The sequence below is a fragment of the Sciurus carolinensis genome, chromosome 11, assembly GCF_902686445.1.
Source record: "Sciurus carolinensis chromosome 11, mSciCar1.2, whole genome shotgun sequence".
In the NCBI taxonomy this organism is placed as follows: Eukaryota; Metazoa; Chordata; class Mammalia; order Rodentia; family Sciuridae; genus Sciurus; species Sciurus carolinensis.
The window spans coordinates 129,042,044-129,065,104 of NC_062223.1; the positions used below are offsets into that span (position 1 = coordinate 129,042,044).

At 41.8% G+C, this 23,061-nt stretch overlaps 1 protein-coding gene across 1 annotated transcript in view; it reads left to right on the forward strand.

Annotated features, from left to right (window-relative positions):
- The window catches only part of Barx2 (BARX homeobox 2), a 68,349-nt gene extending 57,246 nt beyond the window's left edge, over positions 1–11,103 (forward strand). The window contains exons 3-4 of the mRNA XM_047517514.1: positions 1,357–1,441; positions 10,069–11,103. Of these exons, the coding sequence (XP_047373470.1) occupies positions 1,357–1,441; positions 10,069–10,335 (352 nt within the window). The 3' untranslated portion in view covers positions 10,336–11,103. The remainder of the gene's footprint in view (positions 1–1,356; positions 1,442–10,068) is intronic.
- The last annotated feature ends 11,958 nt before the right edge of the window (positions 11,104–23,061 follow it).

Here is a 23,061-nt window from a genome sequence, read left to right on the forward strand (position 1 = left end):
AGGTCAGTAGCAGGACTGAGGCTGGAGCCTAGCTACAAACTTCCCCTTCTCAGTCCATTTTCTCCACTTGGGTTGTTTGCTCCCTGCACTTCCCTTTGACAGATCCAACTCGTACAAAATTATGAGTGGGACTGAGCCCTTGTATAAGAGGTAGCATAAGTCAGACAGAAGTGAATTTGAATTCCTGTCTCTACCTATTACTCCAGGATCATCTTCCGGAGTCAGAAAAGTTTTTTGGTATAGGGCAAGGTAGTAAATATTCAGGCTTTGTGGGTCTGTCACTACTACTCAACTCTGATGCTGTAGCACAGAGGTAGTCACGGACAGTACGGGCACAAATGAGCATGACTGTTCCAATAAGGCTTTACAAAAGTCAGGTGGCATGCAGGTTTTAGTCATAGTTGCTGAGAGATTTTAATCTCTCCAGGCCTCAAGTCTCTCATCTATAAAATGGGAATAATTATACCAACTGCACAGGGTGGTGAAAGAAAAGCATAAGAGAGCACACAGCAGGGACTTAGTGTGTGCTGAGGTCACTGTGTTGTTGTAATTAACCCCAAATACACACCCCCTGGGAACAGATTTGATTTTTAGGGCTTTTCAGAAGGGCACAGAGAAATGTAGGATCATGATGAGCAGTAGCATGGAAAGCAGAAGGAGCTAAGGAATTAACATTTCATTCGGAATTTCATAACATTAATTGTTTTTGACATTTTAATCACTATAACAGTTTATGACTGCCACTGTACTTTTGAGCACCGGTTCTGGATTTAGCAATGTGAGATGCACTCTTGTGAATAAAAACGAAGTGGAGGAGTTGCTGTTGAGTTAGAGAAATAACACATGTGAAGTGATTAGAGGACAGTTGAGAATATGGGGCCACTATGGTGACTGTTGGTCTGTGGGAGGGGGGCAGAGGACACAGGTCAGGGGAGCTAGAACTTGAACTGGATCGAGAATGGCATTACCATAGACCTACGCCTTACCTTTCATTTCAGGGTTGAACTTTGCGTTAGAGTTCACATTTTGTAGAGGATCAGGGTAAAGACTGTTGGATTAGGAAAAGGTCTTTGTAAACGAAGGCTAAGACAATATTTTCAAGTCCACTGCAGACAGAGAATGTTTCTGGCATGGGGACTGCCCCAGGTGTCCTTGGGTGTGGCCACCTGTTTCTTAGTTTCCCAGAGTTTCCTCCATAGGATTCTTAGAAGGAAAAGAAAATCCTTTGGGGAAGATGGGTTTAATGGGGGAGGTTTGAGCTTTGGTAGCAAGTTCCTGGAGCTAGTCAGCAGGACCCCTGTCTGTCTGTCTTGCTCTCTCCCATCTTCCTCATCCTTCATATCTTGTGTTTTCTAGATTGGACTTGGCCCAGTCTCTGGGACTTACTCAGCTGCAGGTGAAGACTTGGTATCAGAATCGCAGGATGAAATGGAAGAAAATGGTAAGAGAGGAGAAAGTGGGTCTAACCGTGTGCCCATCCTGATGGGATTAATTCTTAACATGGGGCTGCTGGGAGACGGGAAGGTTTGGGCTGCAAGATGGGAAGGCCTCCTCTAAGATGCTGGCTGGGAGGGAGGCTGCTTGAACTTGACTTGGATTGCTTAACTAGAGGGATATTCTTTTCACAGTTTCCTTAGAAATCAAAGAAGGCCACAAGCTTCTCAGCTGTGAGTTTGAACCCCACCTGTTAGCCTCTTCAAACAACTTCCTTCCTTTCCCACCAAAAGCTAAGAATAGAAGTAGTACCCTCTGGTTATAGTGACAGAGAAAGCACATCTGTTCTGCTACTGTCACCCTCCAAAGCAGGGATCCTCAAACTTTGTAGGTGTCAGAGTCACTGCATAGCAGGTGAAAATGCAGGGCTCTAGGCCCTCCCCCAGGATTTTGATTCCAGAGGCCTGTGACAAGGCTGTTAATAGACACCCAGGTTATTAGGAAGCACATGGTCTAATGACCACAGCTTACATGATACGACTGTAGTGCCTTGCAAATGAGTATTTTCATCTTTGGTTTTTAAATGTACCAAGACTAAACGACTACATTTTGAGGAACTTGTTTTCATTATTATTTATCCTCCTGCCCACCTCTCCTGTCTTTTTTGAAAAGCCCTGTTAAATCCAAAATTTTAAAAGTAGTTGGATATTTCCTTTCCCACTTCTGTAAACCACAAGGGACAAGGTCAAGGCCCACAGAAGAAAAGAGGGGTGGGGATAAATGAAGAAGCCCTGTCCTATCCTTTAGACCCTGGGTACCCATGTCATCTGACAAGGGCCTCCCTCACAACCTCGCTGAATCTTACTGGCTCTTTTTCTTCCTGTATTGACCAGGCATAACCATGCCTTTCTTATGAAATTCTAATTTGCTAATTCGTCTAGTCAGAAGCCACATTTCCTGGTGTTTCAACATGATGTTTTTCACAATAATCAATTAACTGAGATGTCCCCTTCCTCAGTTTTCAGGAAAAAAAAAAAATCAGTGGAAGTTGTTTTTCTCAAATTCATGGTTTTGTCTATTAATATTTTTCTTAAACCTTTAGTTCTGCTATTTTTTGCTTTTGTCTGCTAGCAGTGAAGGGGAAAATACTAAAATAAATAAAATGCAAATTAAATATGAACGGGGAAAATTAGGGGAAAAGCCAATAAGCAGCAACTATTATATTCCGAGAGAGGAATTTGTGAGCAGATCGCATAATTCTTTCTGGGGGAAACTGACCTTGAGATGGAAGGGGTTTTCATGGAGGTGACTTGGCTCATGAAGTATGCAGGAAGTAAGGCAGGAGCCAGTTGCATGTGTAAACCATAATATACCTTATGAAACAACAAATATATATTTGAAATCTCTTATGAATCAAGTTTTGTCCTGAGCACTATAGGAGGTAATGAAAATAAAATATAACCCCATCTGTCTTAGAATTTATGATCTAGTTGGAGAAAGAAGGCCTGGGAAGCAGCAATGGTGGACATTTTGAATAAGTGCTGGTTGTTATACATTGATAAGCTCATGAGTTCAGAGGAGAGGTAGTGAATTTCAGAGAAGCTGAAATTCAAGGACAAGTGAGATTCAGTTAGAAGCGCCATTCCAAAAACTGTACAATGCTACACACAAATAACTTATGGTGGAAACCATTCGGGGGATTGTTCTCTGGAAGAACCACGCTTGGAAGTGAGAAAGGCCAACTGTGTTCCCATGCTTACCCCTCCCTGACTGATTTCGGGCAAGTCCTTTCAGTGTTTTCCCTGCGAGTTCCACCACCCACCTCCTTCCTCGTCAATCATCATCATCGTCATTGAAATCGATGTCTCCTGAGTAGCAGAGGCATTGTTCAAATTGGTTATCAGCAATCTTTTCATGAGTCAGATGCTTAACGAATTGACAGCCAGCCCGCTCTGCCAGTACCGCCCAATACGCGCAGGAGAGGGTGCGTGCGCCTGGGTCTCTGACGTCACTTGTTTTTCACCAGCCTCTGCTGGGGTACAGTTGTGGGCTGGTTGTTGATGGTTATCTCTGCCTTATATACGTCAAGATGGAGGGAGCTCAGCGGATTTAAACTCAGAATGTTAAAATTAGGAACAAACAATTTCAGGTTCCTTTAGGAAACGAGCTTTTAGTTCACATTGGTGATAATTTATGGAACACCTCACTTCATCAGGAAGTGGGGAAGCAAAGACAAACTATGAATCTGTTCATTAAAATTAAAGTCAAGTGGGGGAGACAGACCTGAAATTTAAATTGTCCAGACTGATCAGGGCAAAAGCAAGAAGACGTAAGAGAGGGTTCAAAGTCAGAACAGAGAAGGGAGAGCTTCACAGAAGAGGCAGCATTTAAACTGAGACCCAATGAAGGTAGGAAAGGGAATCACAGGCAGATAAAAGGGGCAGAAGTCCTTGGGGGCACTTAAGAACTTCAAAATGTGGTCTGCGTATGTGAGGGATTGTGTTCAGTCGGGAGTCTAAATCCTTGCTCCCTCAGAACAGCATGGCATTGTTGAGCTCCGATTGCTTCATATATTTTGCGGGTAAACCTCTTTCAGGGCTATCTCTTCAGGTACTGAGAGGAAAAGAGAAAGATAATTGGGTAATAAAGATGTCTCAAGGCTAGTAACCTAATTGGAACTGGAAAAAGATTAGCACTTGATTCTCAGACTTATTCACACTGCTGCCAAGGACAACGCTGCCAAAACCAAGATAGCATCTCTGACTAGTTTTGACTGGTCAGCATTTGTAACCTATAGCGGGTTGGGTAAATTTAATCTTGCACATTAGATGGGACACTCACCCTCTATTCCATTTCTGTTGGCGTTCGTTCCATTAGGATCCACAGTGTTTTGCAATAGGCTGAAAGTCTCTCATTATTCAGTGGTCTTTTTTCAGCTTTAAAATACAATTTTCTTCTGCGAGAAGATCCAAATGGATAGCATCTCTCTCTTCCACTCACAGAATTTGGGTAGGCCACACACCTAGCAGCATCGTTATCTTTTGCATTAAAAGTCTCCAGATAGCAAATAATTCCATGGCATTGTTACTGGTTTCTATCTATATAATCTTGAATAGGCTACTTAATCTCAGAGTGCCTCATCAGTAAAATGCCTCACATGTACCTTAGAGTTGTAGCATTAACTGAACTAATTTCTCTAAAACATTTAGAACAGTACTTGCAACACAGGATGCAGCCGATGAATGTTAGCTACCATTATTATTGTTATTTATCTGTTCACAAATTGCATATCTCCAGAGAATCCAGACTTTTTGTCGGGGGGTACCAGGGACTGAACTCAGGAACACTTGACCATTGAGTCACATCCCCATCCCTATTTTATATTTTATTTAGAGACAGTCTTACTGAGTTGCTTAGCACCTCACTTTTACTGAGACTGGCTTTGAACTTGTTATCCTCCTGCCTCAGCCTCCTGAGCCCCTGGGATTATAGGCATGTGCCACTGTGCCTGGTTGAGAATCCAGATTTTTGAAGGCCAACATAGATAAACTGAAAGTAGATTCAGAGCTTTGGTATTTGGGACCCTGTTTGTGGTGTAATGGAACATCCCAGCTTCAGACTGGAACAGTCAGGTAATGTGAGCAATAATGGTCTGGGAGTAGATTCATGCTGGAGAATCCAAACTTGTTTCTCAGCTTTATGGAAATTGTCATCAGTTATACAACTGTCACTTTCTTCTAAAACTACAGAAAGAAAGGGAGAGAAAGAAGCAAAAAGTGCTCCAGTTCATGAGTCTACTTGCCTGGAGTCGGAGGGGAGATTGGGTTTTTGCAGATAAACATTAGACACAGACTAAACAGTGAGCCTTCTGCATGTCTTTTGCACATTACACAGAATGAAGTACTGGTAAGGGTATTGGAGTCAAACGGTCAGGGATTTTACGTTCAAATCCCAGCTCTGCCCTTAGCTCCCTCTTTGACCCTGACAACCCCTTTCTGTCAGCTGTTTCCTGTCTGAAAAGGGAGGGAGGAAGAAGGTTCCTCCCAGCACTGACATTCAGTGCTATGTAGCCAAACTACCTGTCCCAGACCTAAGCACCTCCAGAAGGAAGCAGTAGATCCCACCTTGACCTGCTCAGCAACAGAACATGTGAATGCCTAGTTTTAGAGTTTGAAGGAGGGTTGTCAGCAGGCATCGTTAATAGAAGTAGGTGGTGTGCTTGGTGTTCCTCCCAGAAGCAGAGGGAAGCATGTGGTCTCTCATGTAATGAGTTGTCTGGTTTGTCTGGGAGAAGAGGACAAATCCACTGGAGGAATGACTGGGGAGGAGGGCCACAGGGTGCACTCGGTGTGCAGCTCCTGGTGCAGGGCGGTTTTGAGATAATTGCATGTCTCAGGTGTGCTGGGAGGCAGGGGGCCAGAGGTCGATGGGGAAAGCAGCCAAGAGGGTAGTTATCTCCTAATTATTGCTTGCACTGGAATGTTTTATTCCATTTAGAAAATGGTCTGATTGTTTTGATTTTTTTTTTTTTTTTTAATGCTGTAGGAAAATAGCCAGGTGGGGTCAATCCAAGCTGTGTGGGTGGTGTTCTCTAATTGCTGGGCTGGACTTTCTTTTGCCAATTAGGTGGCTTCCTTAGACTTGCCCTTTTCTAACTTGATTACTCCATGGGGCAACTTACTTTTGTATAACCTCTTTCATACGGAGTGGAGCTGTTTTCAACATGTAAATTCCATCTTGGCACATTTAGGTGCTTTCAAAAGCCTGGGCTCATACTGAAATCAAAATCAGATACTGACTTACCTGAAAAGGAGTACAGGGACCTCTTCTACCTAGAGGTGGTTTCTGTCAGCATCTATGCCTTGTTAAAGGTCCCTTCACATCTCTGTGTTAGCTTTTGGGGTGGATTCAAATAGATGGAGCAGATTCACAGCTAAAAGGAGATGTTTATTGAGAACCTTTGGCTGTCCTCACAGCCACACACAAAATTTGACTCAGAGATCTAAATGTTTAAGAACTAAGACCATAAAAATATCAGAAGAAAACATAAGAGTAAATATTTGTGACCTGGGATTAGACAAGACCTTCTTAGCTATGACACCAAAAGCACAAGAAACAAAAGAAATATTAAAATGGATTTCATCAAAATTAAAAACTGTGAAGGATATTATCAAAAAAGTGAAAAGACACCCCACTGAATGGGAGCAAATATTTGCACATCTTATATCTGATAAAAGACATGGGTCCAGAATATTTAAAGAACACTTGCAACAAAATAATAAAATGACATCCAAATTTAGAAAGGATAGTAAAGGATTTGAATAGACCTTTCTCGAAAGAAGATATACAACCTGCAGGTAAATGCATGAAAAGATGCTACACTTCATTAGTTATCAGGGAAACGCAGATCAAAACCACAACAAGATACCACTTTGTACCCACTAGGATGGCTATAATGAAGAAGGCATAAGAGCAAGTGTTGGTGAGGATGTGGAAGATTCGAATTGTTACACATTGTTAGTTGGAATGTAAAATGGTGCAGCTGCTTTGGAAAAACTGTCCTAAAAATGTTAATCATAGATTTGCCATGTGATTCAGCAATTCCATTTCTGGGAATATACCCAATAGAAGTGAAAGCACGGACCTGAATAGATATTTGCACACCCATGTTTATGGCAGCATTGTTTACAATAGCCAAATTTCCATCAACTGATGAATGAGTAAACAAAATGTAATATATGCATAAAACGGAATATTATTTTCCCATATATGCTGCAACATGGATCAACCTTGAGAACATGATGCCGAGTGAAGAAAGTCTATCACAGAAGTCCACATAGTACAATGATTCCATTTGTATGAAATGTTCAGAACAGGCATATCAATAAGGAGAAAAGGCAGATTGGTGATTGCCTAGGGCAGAGGGCAAGGAGGTTGGGAGACATTAAGGTGGTAAAAATATTCTGAAATTGCATGTAGTGATTGTTGCCTAATTCTGACTATACTAAAAATTATTGAATTGTGCACTCTAAATAAATTAAATATATGCCATGTGAATTATATCACAAAGTTCTTTTGAAAAAGAATGTATGACTTGATGAATTATTACATCATCCTTAAAGTTTAGCACCTGAAGGTCTTCTGCTTTTCTTGAAAGGAAGAGACACAGTCAATAAATATTTAGTGACTGCCTAAAAGTTAGAGGTTTATAAGAGAGATGCAGGATTTGCCCTCAAGGAGCTTCTATGCAAGTGGAGAAGATGACATTTAGTCGGGTATGTGCCACAGTTTGAATCTGGAATGTCCCTGAAAGGCTTGCTGCTCAGCTTGGTTCTGTTGGGAAGTGGTGAAACTTTTAGGAGGTGGGGCCTAATGGAAGGAAGTCAGATCATCAGGGGCATGCCCTTGAAGGGAACATTGGGTCCCCAGACCCTTTCTGTTTCTCCCTCGTTTCTTCCAACTACTACAAGGTGAATGGCTTCCTCCACCACACATTCCTGCCATGATGTACTATGCTACCACAGTCCCAAAAGCAATGGGAAAAATGACCATGCACTGAAACCTCCAAAACTATGAGCCAAAATAACTTTCTCTTTATAAGATGATTTATCTCAGGTATTTTGTCACAGTGTTATGACTAGCACTATACGTAAGTAGTAAAAAAAAAAAAAAAAAATCTTTCATTCCTAATTTTCTCTTGAATCCAAGTTCTCCCAAAGCCCTTTTTTGTTGCTGTCCAGAGCTACACTAAGCTGAGGTTTGGAGCCAGTGGAGGGAGGACTGTTACATTCTAAAGTAAGATCTAAATATTTTAAAAATCATCCCTGCCTACCTCATAGGATTCCTGGGTAGATCACAATTGGGATAATAAGTCTAAAAGTCCTTTCATGGCATCAAAGCCCATTTAGGGTGTGATTCTTTTGCATACTTTATATCTTATTTTCAACTCGGTGGAAATATTTATTGAGAAAAGTTATTTCATTCCATAACAGTCTTTGAATGCCTGTTACGTGCAGGGACTTAGTGGGAGGGGCAGACAAGTAAACACACGGTGACAGCATCTCATGAAAAACTCTCCTAGTGTACATGGTGGAGAGAATTTGACTGACTTAGGGCAGCTGGGCAGGATTCCAGGAGAGGTCAGCAAGGAAGAGGCATGCTCTGATCAGAGGCAATCTACCATATCCAAGAACAGTTCTGGCTCTCTCATATACAGTATATTTTGGTCACTATTATCTTCACCCTGTGAGATACGGCATTATTGGTCCCATTTTACGAATTTGGAAAACTGAGGCTCAGAGACTTATAAAGGGCTTTACCAAAGGCATAGCCAAAAATTGGCAGAGTTAGAATTTAACCTAGTTTTCCCACCTTCAAAGCTGGAAAAACTTTGAAGCTTTCTATGTCCTACTACTTCTTTGAACAATACAAGACTCTGTTTTATAACATCTGTTTTCGTGATAACAGAAATACTCATACATGATTCTTGTTGAAACTTTAGAAGACACAGAAAGAACACAAAGAAAATAGATGAAAATTATGCATTGACCTCAGTACTGCAAACTAGGTGGCATATGGTTGTCTAGTCTCCAAATTGAACTAGGCTTATCTAATGACCCATTGTTCACAAAAACATATTCTTAGTATTTCCCATGTCGTTAAGCACTCTATTCTATAATTGTAATGGTTATCAAGTATTCTGTCTTTGGGAATTATTACATTATCTACTCAATTATGTGGCTGAACCTTTAGAGTACCCATCCCAACTTCTGCTGTTATAAGTGCTGTTATGATGAATATTTGTGTGGATCAACCTTTGTCTTAGTCTTAGATGACTTTTTAGAATTTATCCTAAGGAATTCTGGGATCAAAAAAGGGATGCATATTTTAAGGCTTTTGATTTGAATTCTTAGATTATCTTGAAAAGTCTGCACTGAGAGGGGTGGGAGGGGTGGGGGGGAAGGGAAACAGTAACAGAATGAATTAAACAACATTACCCTATGTAAATTTATGATTACACAAATGGTATGCTTTTACTCCATGTACAAACAGAGAAACAACATGTATCCCATTTGTTTACAATAAAAAAAATCCAAAAAAAAAAAAAAGTCTGCACTGATTATACTTTAACACTAGACTATGTTTATTTTCCTGCTTGCCACAAATATTATTATCCTTCTAATTTGTCAGTGTGATAATTACCATATTAACATTTAAGTTCTCATATTTTCCCTTACTGAGGTTGATTTTAATGAGTTTATAATCATGTTATAAATGCCAAAATATAAGATATTGACTAAAAAAATGCATCAAGCATGAATGAAACATCTCTGTAGACCAGAAGAGATAAGTTTAGAATACATTTTGCCAAACCTTGTAACATTGCTGCTGGGAAGGGAGAGTTTAGAGTTTCGTTTTTTTGTTGTTGTTGTTGTTGTTGTTCGTTTGTTTGTTTTTGCAGTGCTGGTGGATTGAACCCAGGGTCTCACAGGTGGTAGGCAAGTGCTTTACTGTTGAGCCACATTGCCAGCCCTAAGAGAGGGTTTAGATGCTGTGTAAAGTTATACTAGAGAGCAGAAAAGTGGAGGGAAACAGTCATTTCTTAGACTCAGTAACTCTTTTTCTCTCACTTAGGTTCTAAAAGGTGGACAGGAAGCTCCCACAAAGCCCAAAGGTCGTCCCAAGAAGAACTCTATCCCTACATCAGAAGAGATTGAAGCTGAAGAGAAACTGAACAGCCAGGCCCAGAGTCAGGAGCGCCTGGAGCCCTCTCAGGGACAGGAGGAGCCCCATGAAGCACAGGAACCAAAAGCACAGGATGTCCCCTTGGAGGTGGCAGAGCCACCAGGCCAGCCCCAGGAGTCACCAGTAGCCTCTTCTGAACCCCCACCATTAAGCTAAAATAAAACTCTTTTTGGGGAAGTGGGAGACTGGGAAGAAGGGAAAAGAGAGAAGGCAGGGAGACTAGGGGAAGAAAAACTTCTAACAAACTGGGGGAGAAGAGACCCCCTGTCTCCCTCTCTCCCACAGTTCTCAGTGGTGTTTCCATCACAAGCATTTGATGAAGACTTGCTTGTCTTAGTCTTTTCTCTTCGTGGAAGGCTGTGCAGCCACAGATGCCCTTGATTAAGGGACATAGTGCTTTGGAGCTGCCTGTCCCAGCCAGGGTGACAGCAGTGGGGCTGGGTACCAGAAGCCTGCCTGTGTTGCAAGCGCCATGCCAATGTGCAGAGGAAGGTTGCCCCTGCTCCCTCCCTGCCACCCCTGGGCAGCCAGTCATCAAAGCCAAGAGAGATGGAGGCACTTGGGCAGCCTGCCCAGGCTCCTTGCTGACTCAGCACTTATTTCTGTAGTTTTAAAAGAGAATGTAATGTTTTGTTTTGTTTTTGCTGGGGGTGGGGTGGGGGGGCGGGGTGTTGAGGGCAGGCAACAAGAACAACAAAAAAAGAACTCGGAGAAAAGAGTTGTGAGTTATTAGAAATGTTCTGAATCCGGTTTGTTTATTTGGAGACACGTGTGCCTTTGTACCCATTATAAAATGGACAGGTGACCCAAGAACTGATAAACCTTGTTTTTCTTGCTTCCTTAAGTTGCCATCCCTGAACCTGCAAATGCAGATATGTTAAGATGACTTTTATTTTTTAACTAAAAATAAATCTTTCAAAAGGATCCAGTGGTACATTTCTTCTGGGGAACGTATGTAACTATACCTGAATGTGTCCTATGGAAGGAGAGACCAGACAGAGAGCCGACTTTCAGGGTCTTTCTTTCCCCATCTACAAAATGAGACTGGCCCAGGCTACTGGTCCAGGTGCAGGAGCCATGGAAACAGTGCCAAGACCCTGGAGTGAGGAAGGAGCAGAGTGCTGTGCTCTCCCCGCCAGAGCATCTCCGCTGCCAGCAGCTTTACATTTTCGGTTTCCAACTCTAAAAGTTTTCACTTTTCTGAAGAAGTAATAAATTTACATGCTTCAGAAATCAAAATGGCATAAAAAGATGTCATGCCTTTGCCCTATCCTTTATGGGTAATCATTTTGATTTGCTTCTTATTTGTCCTTACATTTTTTCTTTATTAAGTGTCCATTTGGATAATTTACTCTGTAACTTTGGACAAAAGAGACTTGAGAACAATTTGGCTAGATGTATTGTGTGATTTTAAATTTAAAAGTGATGTCCTGGATGGACTGGGGTGCAGCTCAGTGGAAGTGTGTGCTTAGCATGTGCAAAGCCCTGGTTTCCATCCCTAACATCAAAATAATAATAATAATAATAAAAGTGATGTCCTAATTTTAATATATGCAGGAAAGAGGTAGGTACCAAATGACCTAAAAGGAGGACTTTGCCTTCCCTTTTGTCTGATTCTCCTGCTTTCTTGCTCCGATCCCCTGGGGGTCACCTTTAAAGTTCTTTCTCTGTGGTACCCTGCAGGATGTGATGCAGTTAGTAGATGGTCAGCCACTTATTAACAGTCTGCCAAGCTGCAGGTTTAGAGAATACTGGCCAGCTTTAACATGGGCTTCAACTGGGAAGCAGAACCTGTTGCTAGTCCTGCAAAACAATCAAATAATTCATTACAAAGTTAAACAGGAAAGATCTGCGTGTTTTCAATCATCTGACTGCCTGCTTCTCGCCGTTCATACAAGCAAATCAGAAAGTGACTGCAGTCTTGACATTGCCAAGGCAGTGCCTTCGCCCTCTTTGCTGTAGAAATCAACAAAGAGAAAGCAGTCTTTCTTTTAACTCTTGTGAATAGACAAAGGACTTGGCCTCTGAGAACCAGTTCACACAGACCACACCTAGGTGCCTGTGCGAGGTTGCTTGTCCCAAGCCAGCACAATGCTGTCTGCTTCACCTGCAGCCCACCCTACAGTACAGTTTTATGATCTGCCTACAGGTGGTGTGACAAGGAGCCAGAGGGTGCATAATGGCCAAAGTAAGAAGGTGCATCTGTGCCAGGTTAGTCTCACTCCTTAGGAACTGTCCTGTCCTGCTAGTCCCACCCCCGAGAGCTCTTTTATTTGGATGCAGGTTTCCTATGCTGACTTTTGGTCTCTTGTTTTGGGCTCTCATCGTGTCCTTTTCTGCATTGTCTTGGCTGTGACTGTCACTGCATGGATCTCTGTGTATATACGCCCCTGCTGGTATTCCTGAGTGCTGGGTTCCAGGTGTTTCTGACTTCCAGCTCATACTCGCTGGCTCCTCCTCTTTAGTTTGTTTCTTGCCCCTAGGGGTTGACTGGTGAATTTAAGACCTCGGATTATCTTTCCTTGTGTTTTGTAAGGCCCAGCCCAAGGTTATTTCAATTTAGAAGTTCTCAGCTTATCCTCCAGCCTCAGTTTTGCATGACTTTGCCCTGTGACTCAAAAAAGGGGCCAGGATGGATCACACACACACACACACACACACACACACACACACACACGGCAGTGCTGGGGATTGAACCCAAGGGCGTTGCACATGCTAGACAAGGGCTCTACCACTGAGCTATATCCTATGCCCCCGCCCCATTTTTTAATTGACAAAAGAAAATTGTATCTATGTGTAGTGTAGAACATTTTGAAATGTGTATATATTGTGGAATGGTTGCATCAAGCAAATTAACATCTGCATAACTTCACATACTTAACCATTTTTTTTTAATTTTAAATTTTTTAAATTAAAAAAATTTTAGTTGTTGAGGGAACTTTTTAAAATTTTATTTTAATTTTTGATTCATTGTACTTAAATGGGGTACAGCTTTTCTCTGGTTGCACACGATGTAGGGTCACACCATTTGTGTAGTCATACATGTACATAGGGTAATGATGTTTGTCTCATTCCATTATCATTCTTTCCCCCACCCGCCCCCTCCTTGCCTGTCATTTGGACCTTTATTTCATTCATTTATTTATATGCAGTGCTGAGAATTGAACCCAGTGCTTCACAAATGCTAGGCAAATACTCTACCACTGAACCACAACCCCTGCCCCTTTAACCATCTATTTTTGGTGAGAACACTTAACATCTCAGGGCAATTTTCAAGTATATAATAAATTATTAACTTTAGGCACCATGTTATACAACAGATTTCTTGAAATTATTTCTCCTAAGTGAAAGTTCGTATCCTTCAGCCAACCCCCATTTCATTCCTTGTCAGAAATGACACGTCAGTCCTCATCCCTAGCCTCTGTTAACCACAGTTCTACTCCCCAACCTTAATTTAGATTCACTGTGTGAATGAAGCTCATTTCACTTAACATTAATGTTCTCCAAGCTCATCCATGTTGTCACAAATGACAGGATTTCCTTCTTTTTTTATAGCTGGAATAGTGTTCCATTGTGTATATGTAGTACATTTTCTTTATCCATTCATTGGTTGATGGACACTTAGGTTCAGTCTATATCTTGGCTATTGTGAATAATGCTGCAATGAACACGAAGTGCTGATATCTCTTTGACACATCAATTTCATCTCTCTGGGAGATATACCAGTAGTAGATTCCTGGATCATATGATAGTCCTACTTTTAATTTTTTTGAGGAAAGGGCTGGGCCTTCTGTAATTGGTTCCCTTCTGCCTGTGCCTTGCTTGAAAGCCAAGCCATGCTCCTTCTCCAACCACATCTTTCCATTTTGTCCCTACTTCCTAAGGCTTATGACTGACATCTAGAACCAGCTTCACAAGTTTCCTTTGAGTTATGAATTGGAGTTTGTTCCATGTGGGTCTGTAACTGGGTATTCAGTGACCTCCTCTGTCTCTCAGCATATTTCCTGGGGGTCTTTGACTTTCATTCTCCTGTGATCACCTCTCTTGATAGCCCTTGCTAAATAAAAGCATTCTCTCCCTTCCGTGGCACCCAGAATGGTGACCCTTGAGGGTTCAGGGTTTCATTTGAGGGTTCTATCATTGGCTAATTTTTGAAGTTTTCCAGAGCAGGAGAGAGAGCTGAGGCAAGTTCTTAAGAATCTCTGCTTTGAGAAGCTAATCCTGTAGAGACTTTGGTCTTCTTTCTAGGAATGTCTGCTCTGAGAGCCTTGGCAAGTGAGCACTTTAGCACACACTTTGGTCTGCTTCTGCTCTCTTGGACTGTGAAATGGGTCATTTCTTCCAATTTTCTACAAGTCCAGTAATCAGAAAGAAGTGAATGTCTTTCCCTGGGTCCCACCGTCACTGAGGAGCTGTGCTGAGGACCAAGTCTGGTGCCAGATTCCCTACTGAGCCTTCATTGTTGGCATGCCTTTTCTCCTGCACATGAACCTGTGGCGGGCAGGCTGTCAGTCCTAGTGCAGGGTTCAGAGGGAAGGGGGTTCCCTGACTCCATGCATCTTCTCTGTCAGAGAGCAAAGGATTCTGGTGTAGGTTCCTAACCATTGTAAGCATCCAAGTTTGACGTAGAGTTTGTGTTCTGGAGTACTGTGCACCCCAGATAGCTTCATGTCAACTACAAAGGTTTGTTAAAAACAACACTGGGCTTTTGCTTGACCCGACAGTAACCCAAATAGGTCTCACAGTATGAACCACGAATCCTCAAACTAGTTTAAACACATCTATCAGAAGTCAACCTTGGAGGCAGATTTTTTTTTTCTCCATTACTGGGGATTAAACCCAGGGCCTTGTGCATGCTTGGCAAGTGCTCTACCACTGAGCGATACACCCAGTCCCAATTTTTTATTTTGAGATAGGGTCTCACTAAGTTGCCCAGACTAGCTTCAAACTTGCAATCCTCCTAAAAGTGCACAAACGTGTGCCTGACCACAGACATATATGCACATGTACGAACGAGTCACACAATTTTGTATAATTATAATGTACTGATAAAAAATTTTAAGGGTCTTGAACAGGTCGGTTTTGAGTTTTTCTAAAACTGTCTTGAAGATGAGGTTTGAGGCCACGGTGAGTCTCTTTCCCTCTACACCGTATAGAGTTGACTGCCCTTCTTACAACCTTTCAACTTTTCACCGTGGCCATGCCCCACACCCATGGGCTGGGTCTGGATTGGAGCCAGACTGGAGTGTCTGGAGGTCTGTACTCAACAAAAATAGTGCTCTGTCAGCCCAATTCTGCTGAATGGACAATGACGTAGCAATCACTCAGTTCCACCTGGTCTGCACTATAGACAGTCCCCAGGGTTCTCCTTACTCTCCTGCCCAAGTCAATGACTTGTTTAATTGCCAGATCCTCTAGATATTTTCTGTGGGTGTTACTTCAATCTTAACTCCATTCTACTTAAAAGGAACTGTAGAGGGTTAAGAAACGCTGGGGTTAACTGAAACGTGCTTTGCACAGAAACTCATTTCTCACTATTTCTGTGCACTTAACTGTCTGTGTTGCCTGGAGCCCAGAGTGCTTGGTGCTCTTGGTGTTAATATTCCCTTCCGAGCCCCTTATTGCTCCTTCTCCATTGCCCTTGCCGTGATTGCTCCTCTTCTGTAGACCCTTTGAATCCAGTTCTGAGCGGTTGTGCCCCCACATGCTCCATGTCCAAGAAATAGTGTCCTTTTTCCTGCTCGACTCACCTCTTTTCTTCCTCATGCCTCTCAGCATAATACTCCGAAGACATCTCTTCCTGCATGTGGTCCTCAACTAACCTCTTCTCCAGTCCATCCTGTTAGTTCCTCGCTCATTTCTCCCTTTTAATGCACCTTTTGTAACTGCCCTTATGGTCCTGCCATCTTTCCAAAGAGGAGTTGGATTCCTTTTGTTTCCCTATTAGAATATAAATTTCTTGAGGTTATTTTTCAGTTTGTGTGTTCCCAGTTCCTTTTTTTGCTGCTGAGATCTCCGAAGGCCTATAGATAAGCAATTAGAAGGTCTGGATTCTCCTGGTTTCCTGCCCACTTCTTTCTTGGCAGTCCCGGTTTGCATTCTCAGTGGAATAGTGGGTCCAGCTGTCACAAAGCCTTGAGGCCTCCAATAGTAAAATGCCTCTCTTGAGCCTTGGTCATTATCAGAACTTTCCAGAGACAAGAAGGATGGCAGAGCAAAATGGCACCCAAGGGAAATAAGGCTGGGCCAGTTTTCCCAAAGGAAGCCACAAAGAGAACCAAGGGTGATTAGGGAGTCCATGCTTCAGGCCCTTGTGGGCAAGGGGCAATTTGTCACCTATTGTCCTCATTTTGTTTGAGTTTCCACTTCTTAAGATTTTGGTATTTTTTAAAACTTTTATGCATTATAATTATACATAACAGTGGGATTCAATTCATACATGTGACTGTGCTAGTTTTAGAAAAGGTACTGAAAGGGTTCTGAAGATGCCCTTGCAGGATTGTCCCTCAAGGGGACCCTATACATTGTTGCAGTGGGCAGCCTGGGGGGAAGCAATGCCTACAGAGCCATCTGTCTAAAATTAAAATTAAAATCCTGTGTAGGCTAAAATGATACAGGGCAGCAAGTGGTGGGTCGTGTGACCTGTGATGTTAGGAGGTGGCTGTGGGGAGATGAATTCAGTGTAAGTGTCATGGGGTGGCTGAGAGGGCAAGTACAAGAAGTTCCATTCTGTACCTGGGGGCTCAGCTGTGAGGATTGGAGTCAGATCTAAAAACTCAGGATGGACAGTAACCAGAGATATCCTTTCAATTTTTTAAAAGGGGAAACTGGGAGAGATGGTAGTGTCCTGAGAGAGATCCCCAAGGCCTTCCAGGGTCAGAAACCAGTGGTCATGCTCTTAGAAAGCAGAATGCTTGGGGCTTCCTACACAGCCTTGGGCAGTGTTAGCCACAATTTAAGTCACCAAGCATTTCTTCAGCATCTATTTTGTGCCTGGTCTTATGTTAGCACTGTGGGAGATGTTGTGGGGGACAGAGAGGGAAAAGAGAGGGCAAAGTAATGTGTCTCTGCTCTCAAGCTAAATTCTTATTGGAGAAATTTATAATCCAGTGAGTTTGGGGTGGGCCGGGGATTCCAGTTACCCTGTGAGATGGCATTCTTTCTGGCCAACGAGGGTGATTCATGAGGGATACATCCCTAAGCATGTCCTCACCAGGTTGGACCAGCTAAGAGACAGTTAATGACTTAAGTAGGCCCCTTGTGCACCTGGAAGGGTGATTAACACTGGAACAACAGGTGTTTGTTAAATTCACCTGAATATGCCTCTAATCCCAGATTGTCTCCCAAATCCTGGGTGGAGGGTGGTTTGGGGTGAGTAGAAAGATCCTAGTAATGCCATTTATAATCTGGGTGTGGATACTGAAGGGAAGGTATGGCTCAGTACCAGTCTTGAAACGTTTTGCCTCCTTGCATTTTGACCTTGCCTCGCCAATGGGCAGTGGATGGCAGTGGATGACAGTGGATGGAGTGGCCTTCCTGTTGCCTTTCACACCCATTTGTGCCCCATCCAGGTGTGCTCTGGAGTTGGCCTCTACATGGCTGCTCTGAGCTGTCAAGTCAGTCTCTTGGGGCTGCAGGTCAGCCGTGGCCAGGAGGGGCTCGGACGGACACTGTCTGCTGAGGGGGTCTGTGTAAATCACCATGACAGGCTCCTTTTATGCCTGCCAACCTGCCTCCTTTCTTTCCCAAACCCTCTATCCTTCTGTTTATTTTCGTTGCGGATTTATTAGACACACAGTTAAGTGCCCATTTAGCTCTGTGAACTGTCATCATGCCTGCTTCATGAATAAGATCATTCACTGACAAAACCCTTTAAACATTTTTGTAAAAAGAAGGTGGGGGAGGCACGGGGGGAGAGGAGAGGTGCGGAGGAGGAAATAGTGCCCCAGGTCAGTGAGGAGGCCAAGAACAACCGAAACCCAGTGTCGGCTTCTCCTGCAGCTCAAGAATGTAACAAGGGCTCTAAGAGTTGCCTTGAATGTACCCTGTTCATCAAGACATGTGTCATGTCTCCTGTGGGACGCTGAGGTCTAGAGTTCATTCCTTTGTCTTGGCTGCCAGAAAGAACACAGTTTGGGGCAGGCCGAGTAGCGACCATGCACCTGCTCAGAATCATTGCCAAGAACCTCAAGGCATGTCAGGCCGAGTCCTTGCCCCTTCAGGATCCGAAATCAACTTCCTTGAGCCAAACCCTCCTGGTTCTGCCAGGGCTTCTCTCCTTCAGGTGGCCTTTTTTCCCAAGCACCTGGTTCCTTACACATATAAATTGCTCAGCCGAAAGTAGCAATTTCCAGGTCCTTTTAAATGCATCCTGATGAGGCATAAGCCAGGCACTCTTGTTGTTGTTGTTGTTTTTTTTGTTTTTTTGTTTTTTTTTTTTTTTGTGGTGCTGGGGATTGAACCCAGGGCCTTGTGCATGCAAAGTAAGCAAGCACTCTACCAACTGAGCTATATCTCCAGCCCCAAGTCAGGCAATCTTAAAGGAATTTCTTTCCACCTATATGCCAAGCAGTGCAATAAGGACTTTCCACTTAGCTCACTTAGCAGACCAATGAAGTAGGTCTCCATTTTGGAGGTAGGGAAACTGAAACCCAATGTTGTTAGGTAGCTTTCACAGTTATTATCATAACTGGAGGTCTCTTTTATCCCCCAAATGGGCCTACACTTACTTATACAGTGACCAAGCCTGATCTAGGGCAAAGCATCAAGGCAGGCCAGCCCCTTACCCTCTGCCTCCCAGCAGGTGCCCCTTGCCTCTGCTCCCACACCACTGAAACTGGCGTGCCATTGCAGTTTGGGGTGTACTCTGCTCCTCAAATGCAAATGACCCAAGGTCTCCATCTACCTACCAGTACTAGCATGGAGTCCAGGTCCCCTCCCACCTCTTCTGTTTTATACCCAAGACGCTTCAGAATATTCAGGGATGATGGAGTATGTTGTCATTCGTAGTGATCTTGGAAATGGGTGCTAGCACTTGGAGGAATTGGAGAGAAGGGTCATGTCTGAAGCAGAATAGCAGGATTGTATCCTCCCTGCCTTAAGGAACATGGTGGAACACATCAGGGTTGGGGGAATAGGAATAGAAGCTGTAGAAACTTGGTAGACACTGTCCTGAGTACAGCTGAAATGCTGAGTCCCCTCTCCCAGCTACAGAAGTGGATGATGCTGTTTCTTGGCCATTCTTGGAGTGACTTGTAAGGTCCAACGAGCCTTAGTGCTCTACTCCTGGCTCTGACCCCAGGATTACTTTGCTTCTATTCCTCAGTAGTCCCAGAGTTAATCTTACTGTTCCTATTCCTCCTCAATCTTCTCTCTCTCTCTCTATCTCTCTCCCTTGGTTTCTCTTTCAACTGTTTCTTTTTATTTGCACTTTGTTTTCAGTTTGGGTTCAATGCAAATAAAGTCCATAAAAATGAAAACGTTACTATGAATAAAGCACAATTATACACGAACAATGTCCAATCAAAACAGATGTGTTTGCACGCAAATATGAAGCAAGAAGGGGTGTTCATTCACGTACATATGAAAGTTGAGATATGTTGGAACTGGTTGTTCTGTATTGCTTTCTAAGGATGACAAACATCAGCTTTTGTTAGGAAGGCTCCTGTACTTGTCTGGACCCTGGCACATAGTGTGTGGTCACAGGAATCAGAGATTTCAATGAATGCATATTTCTAAAAAAAAAAGCTTTTACACCGAGGCAGCTGGGAAAACTTACTTTCCAGAACCAAGTAAGTTTTAGACTTAGTATCAGATTCTATTTAAAACACACCTTATAGAATGCTCCAAAGGCAGCTGGCTCCATTCATAATGGTGAATAAAATGTATTTTCAGAAACAGCAGAATTTTTGTGAGCTTAATTCAGGTGAGTTTGCAATGTTCAATATACCTTAGTTTCTACTTATTTAAGATTTGCAAATATGTGCTTATAATTTTACACATGCTAAAACAAAAAGCACAAATTTAAAGTTAGTTGGAGTCATATTCCAAATAATGGATCAATTGATCAATAATGATTATTGAGATATTCCCTTGGCATATCTCAATTACTTATAGCAAGTCAAGTGCAAAGACCAAGTCAAGTTCAAGAGCAGGCAATTTAGTTCCCAAGAGAATAGTGAGGACTTAGCCATGGAAAACTTAAGAGTCCGTCAGTATTAAATCAGAGTTGCTGAAATAATACACAGAGAATTTCCAGTAGAACCTAGAGGTTCCTTTCACTATACATGTACATAGAAATATGGAAACTTTTCATATTATCTAATAATTTTATAGCCTTGTAGATTTCATGAGGCAAAGTGAAAACTGAGTCTCCATTCTATATCTTTCTTTTTTTAAATTCTCAATCAAGGTGAAATCTTTTTTTATTCCCAAGGAGAGTTTTCTGGTGTCCCTATTTCCTAGGCCATATTTGAGAGGTTCACATCTGTTTTCAGTCTTCTGCAAAAAATTCGACCTGGCAAACATAGTAATGGCCTCCACCATTCTGTTAAATCATTCGGATGTTCTTTAAACCAGTCACATTTGGAATTCTCAAAAATTTCTGAATCATACTTGTGATTAAAATTAAGGGGTGAAATTTCATAGGTTTGGTAAAGACATTTTGATTCTTGATTTATTTTATAGTCTTCTGGACTTTCAGAAGCAGCCACATCAATTTTAGAAGGTAGGTAGGGAAATAGAGCTATTTTTGGCTGGACCAAGGGCTAGGTCTGAGGCTAAGAACTGCTATGCCCTTGACTCTTTTCTTATCTACAGCTTTCTTTTCCTTAATTTTCCCCTTTATAATTTATTTGTAAACAGGATATATTGTTTCCATGAACATTAAAGTCACTGACATCAATATGAACTTATGATATATTTTATCTTAAATAATTGTTTCCTAGGTCTGGGGCAAAAGCTGTATAAGTGTGCTTGGAAAGTCCTGTCAGGGCAGAGAGTAGTGAAGCCATTGAACACTTTTAGGTTATGTTGAAAGGGTACCCAGGGACACAGAAGCTGACTCAAAGAGGCTTTCATGAACCCAAAGTAAACAATGTAAGTGTCAGTAAGAAAGAGAAGTGCAATGGGTTGAAGCACATCAAATATGTATAAATCCATGTGTTCAGAACTTTAAAAATAAAAGTCATTCACCCCTTTATGAAGGATGCTAGGAAACCAACTCATGATTTTGAAAACCAATAAATAAAGGCAAAGCATCAGGCATTTATCCTACATGAACTGTGCCTTCAAGTAACTAAATAGTTGATGAACATTTCTCTTTAAAGATGATAATAAGTGAATGAGAAATGATTGATTTATCATAGAAGTTCAAAACCTCATTGAATTAATGAGTCTGCATGATGATCACCAATGTATCTTACCATCACAGGGAAACAACCAAATGTTATGTAAGTCTCAATAAAAGAACACAGCGCTACATATGAAGGAGTCTTGCCAAAGGGGAAAAAAAAAAACAAGCCAAGCCCTGATCACACTTCTCCATCAAATATCAGTTTATGGAATATAACAAGACAAAGGACAGGAACACAATTAATAATATCCAAACACTATTTCAAATAACACATCTATATTGACTTTCTTAGCTTCATTTTCATAGGGCAAGTCACCCTTGATGTCTGTTCAGTACATTTTTCATTACTACCAACAAAAGACATGAGGTAGAATATTTATAAAGAGGTTTATTTTGTTATCTTGTTCACAGTTTTGGAAGCTGGGAGTTCATTCAATGGTCAACTCCCTGCTACTAAACCTACAAGCCCATACATCTGCCCCATCCTCTTTTTTTCCCCACTGTTACTGAAGATGTGTCCATACCCCTGAGCAAAACTACTTCTTCAAAGTGTGTTTTAGACACTCCTTCCCTAACTTTTGGAAGCTTACCTTATAGAATATACTTTCTCATTCCCTCCTCTTTAATCTCTGTGTATATCTCCTAAGTATTATTTTAAATAGCTTTACTGATATATAACTGACTTACAACAGATTTGAAATATTTAAGGTGTATAAGTTGATAAGCTTTGACATAAGTATATACATGTAAAAAACATCACATTCTGAATAGTGAGCATATCTATCGCCCCGAAAGGTCCCTTCATGCCCCTTTCTAATCTTTCCCTGTTCCTGCCCCTCATTCCCAAGCAACCACTGATCTGCCTTCTGTCATTATAGATTAGGTATGTTTTCTAAAGATTTGCATAAATGAATTATATACTATGTATTCTGTTTTTTTTTTTCTGGCTTCTTTCAGTCAGTATAATTATGTTGTGTACACAAATAATTCATTTAAAAATTGCTAAGTAGTATTCTAATTGTGTGTAAAAAACAAAATTTATTTATACATTTACCCACTGATGGACATTGGGGTTGTTTCCAGTTTTATGCTATTACAAATGAAGTTGATTAGAATATTAATGAATATGTCTGCTTCTTTTCTCGTGGGTAAATACCTAGGATTAGCTGGCTGAAAGGTAAACTTACGTTTAACTTTTTAAAGAACTGCCAAACTGTTTTCCCAAGTGTTTGTACCATTTGTCACTCCAACCAGCAATGAGCAAGAGTTCTAGTTCCTCCATATTCTACCAGTGCTTTGGATGGTCACTCTTTTTTACTTGTGATTATTTTAGTTTTGTAGTGATTTCTCACTGTGGTTTTAATATGCCTTTCCCTAATGACTAATTATGTTGAGCATCTTTTCATGTGGTCACTTGCTTTCTGTGTATCATATTTTGTGAAAAGTCTGTTCAAACTTTTGGTCCATGTTTAATCAGATTACTTGCTTTCTTAGCATTGAGGTTTCTTGTTCTTCTCACGTTATATGTA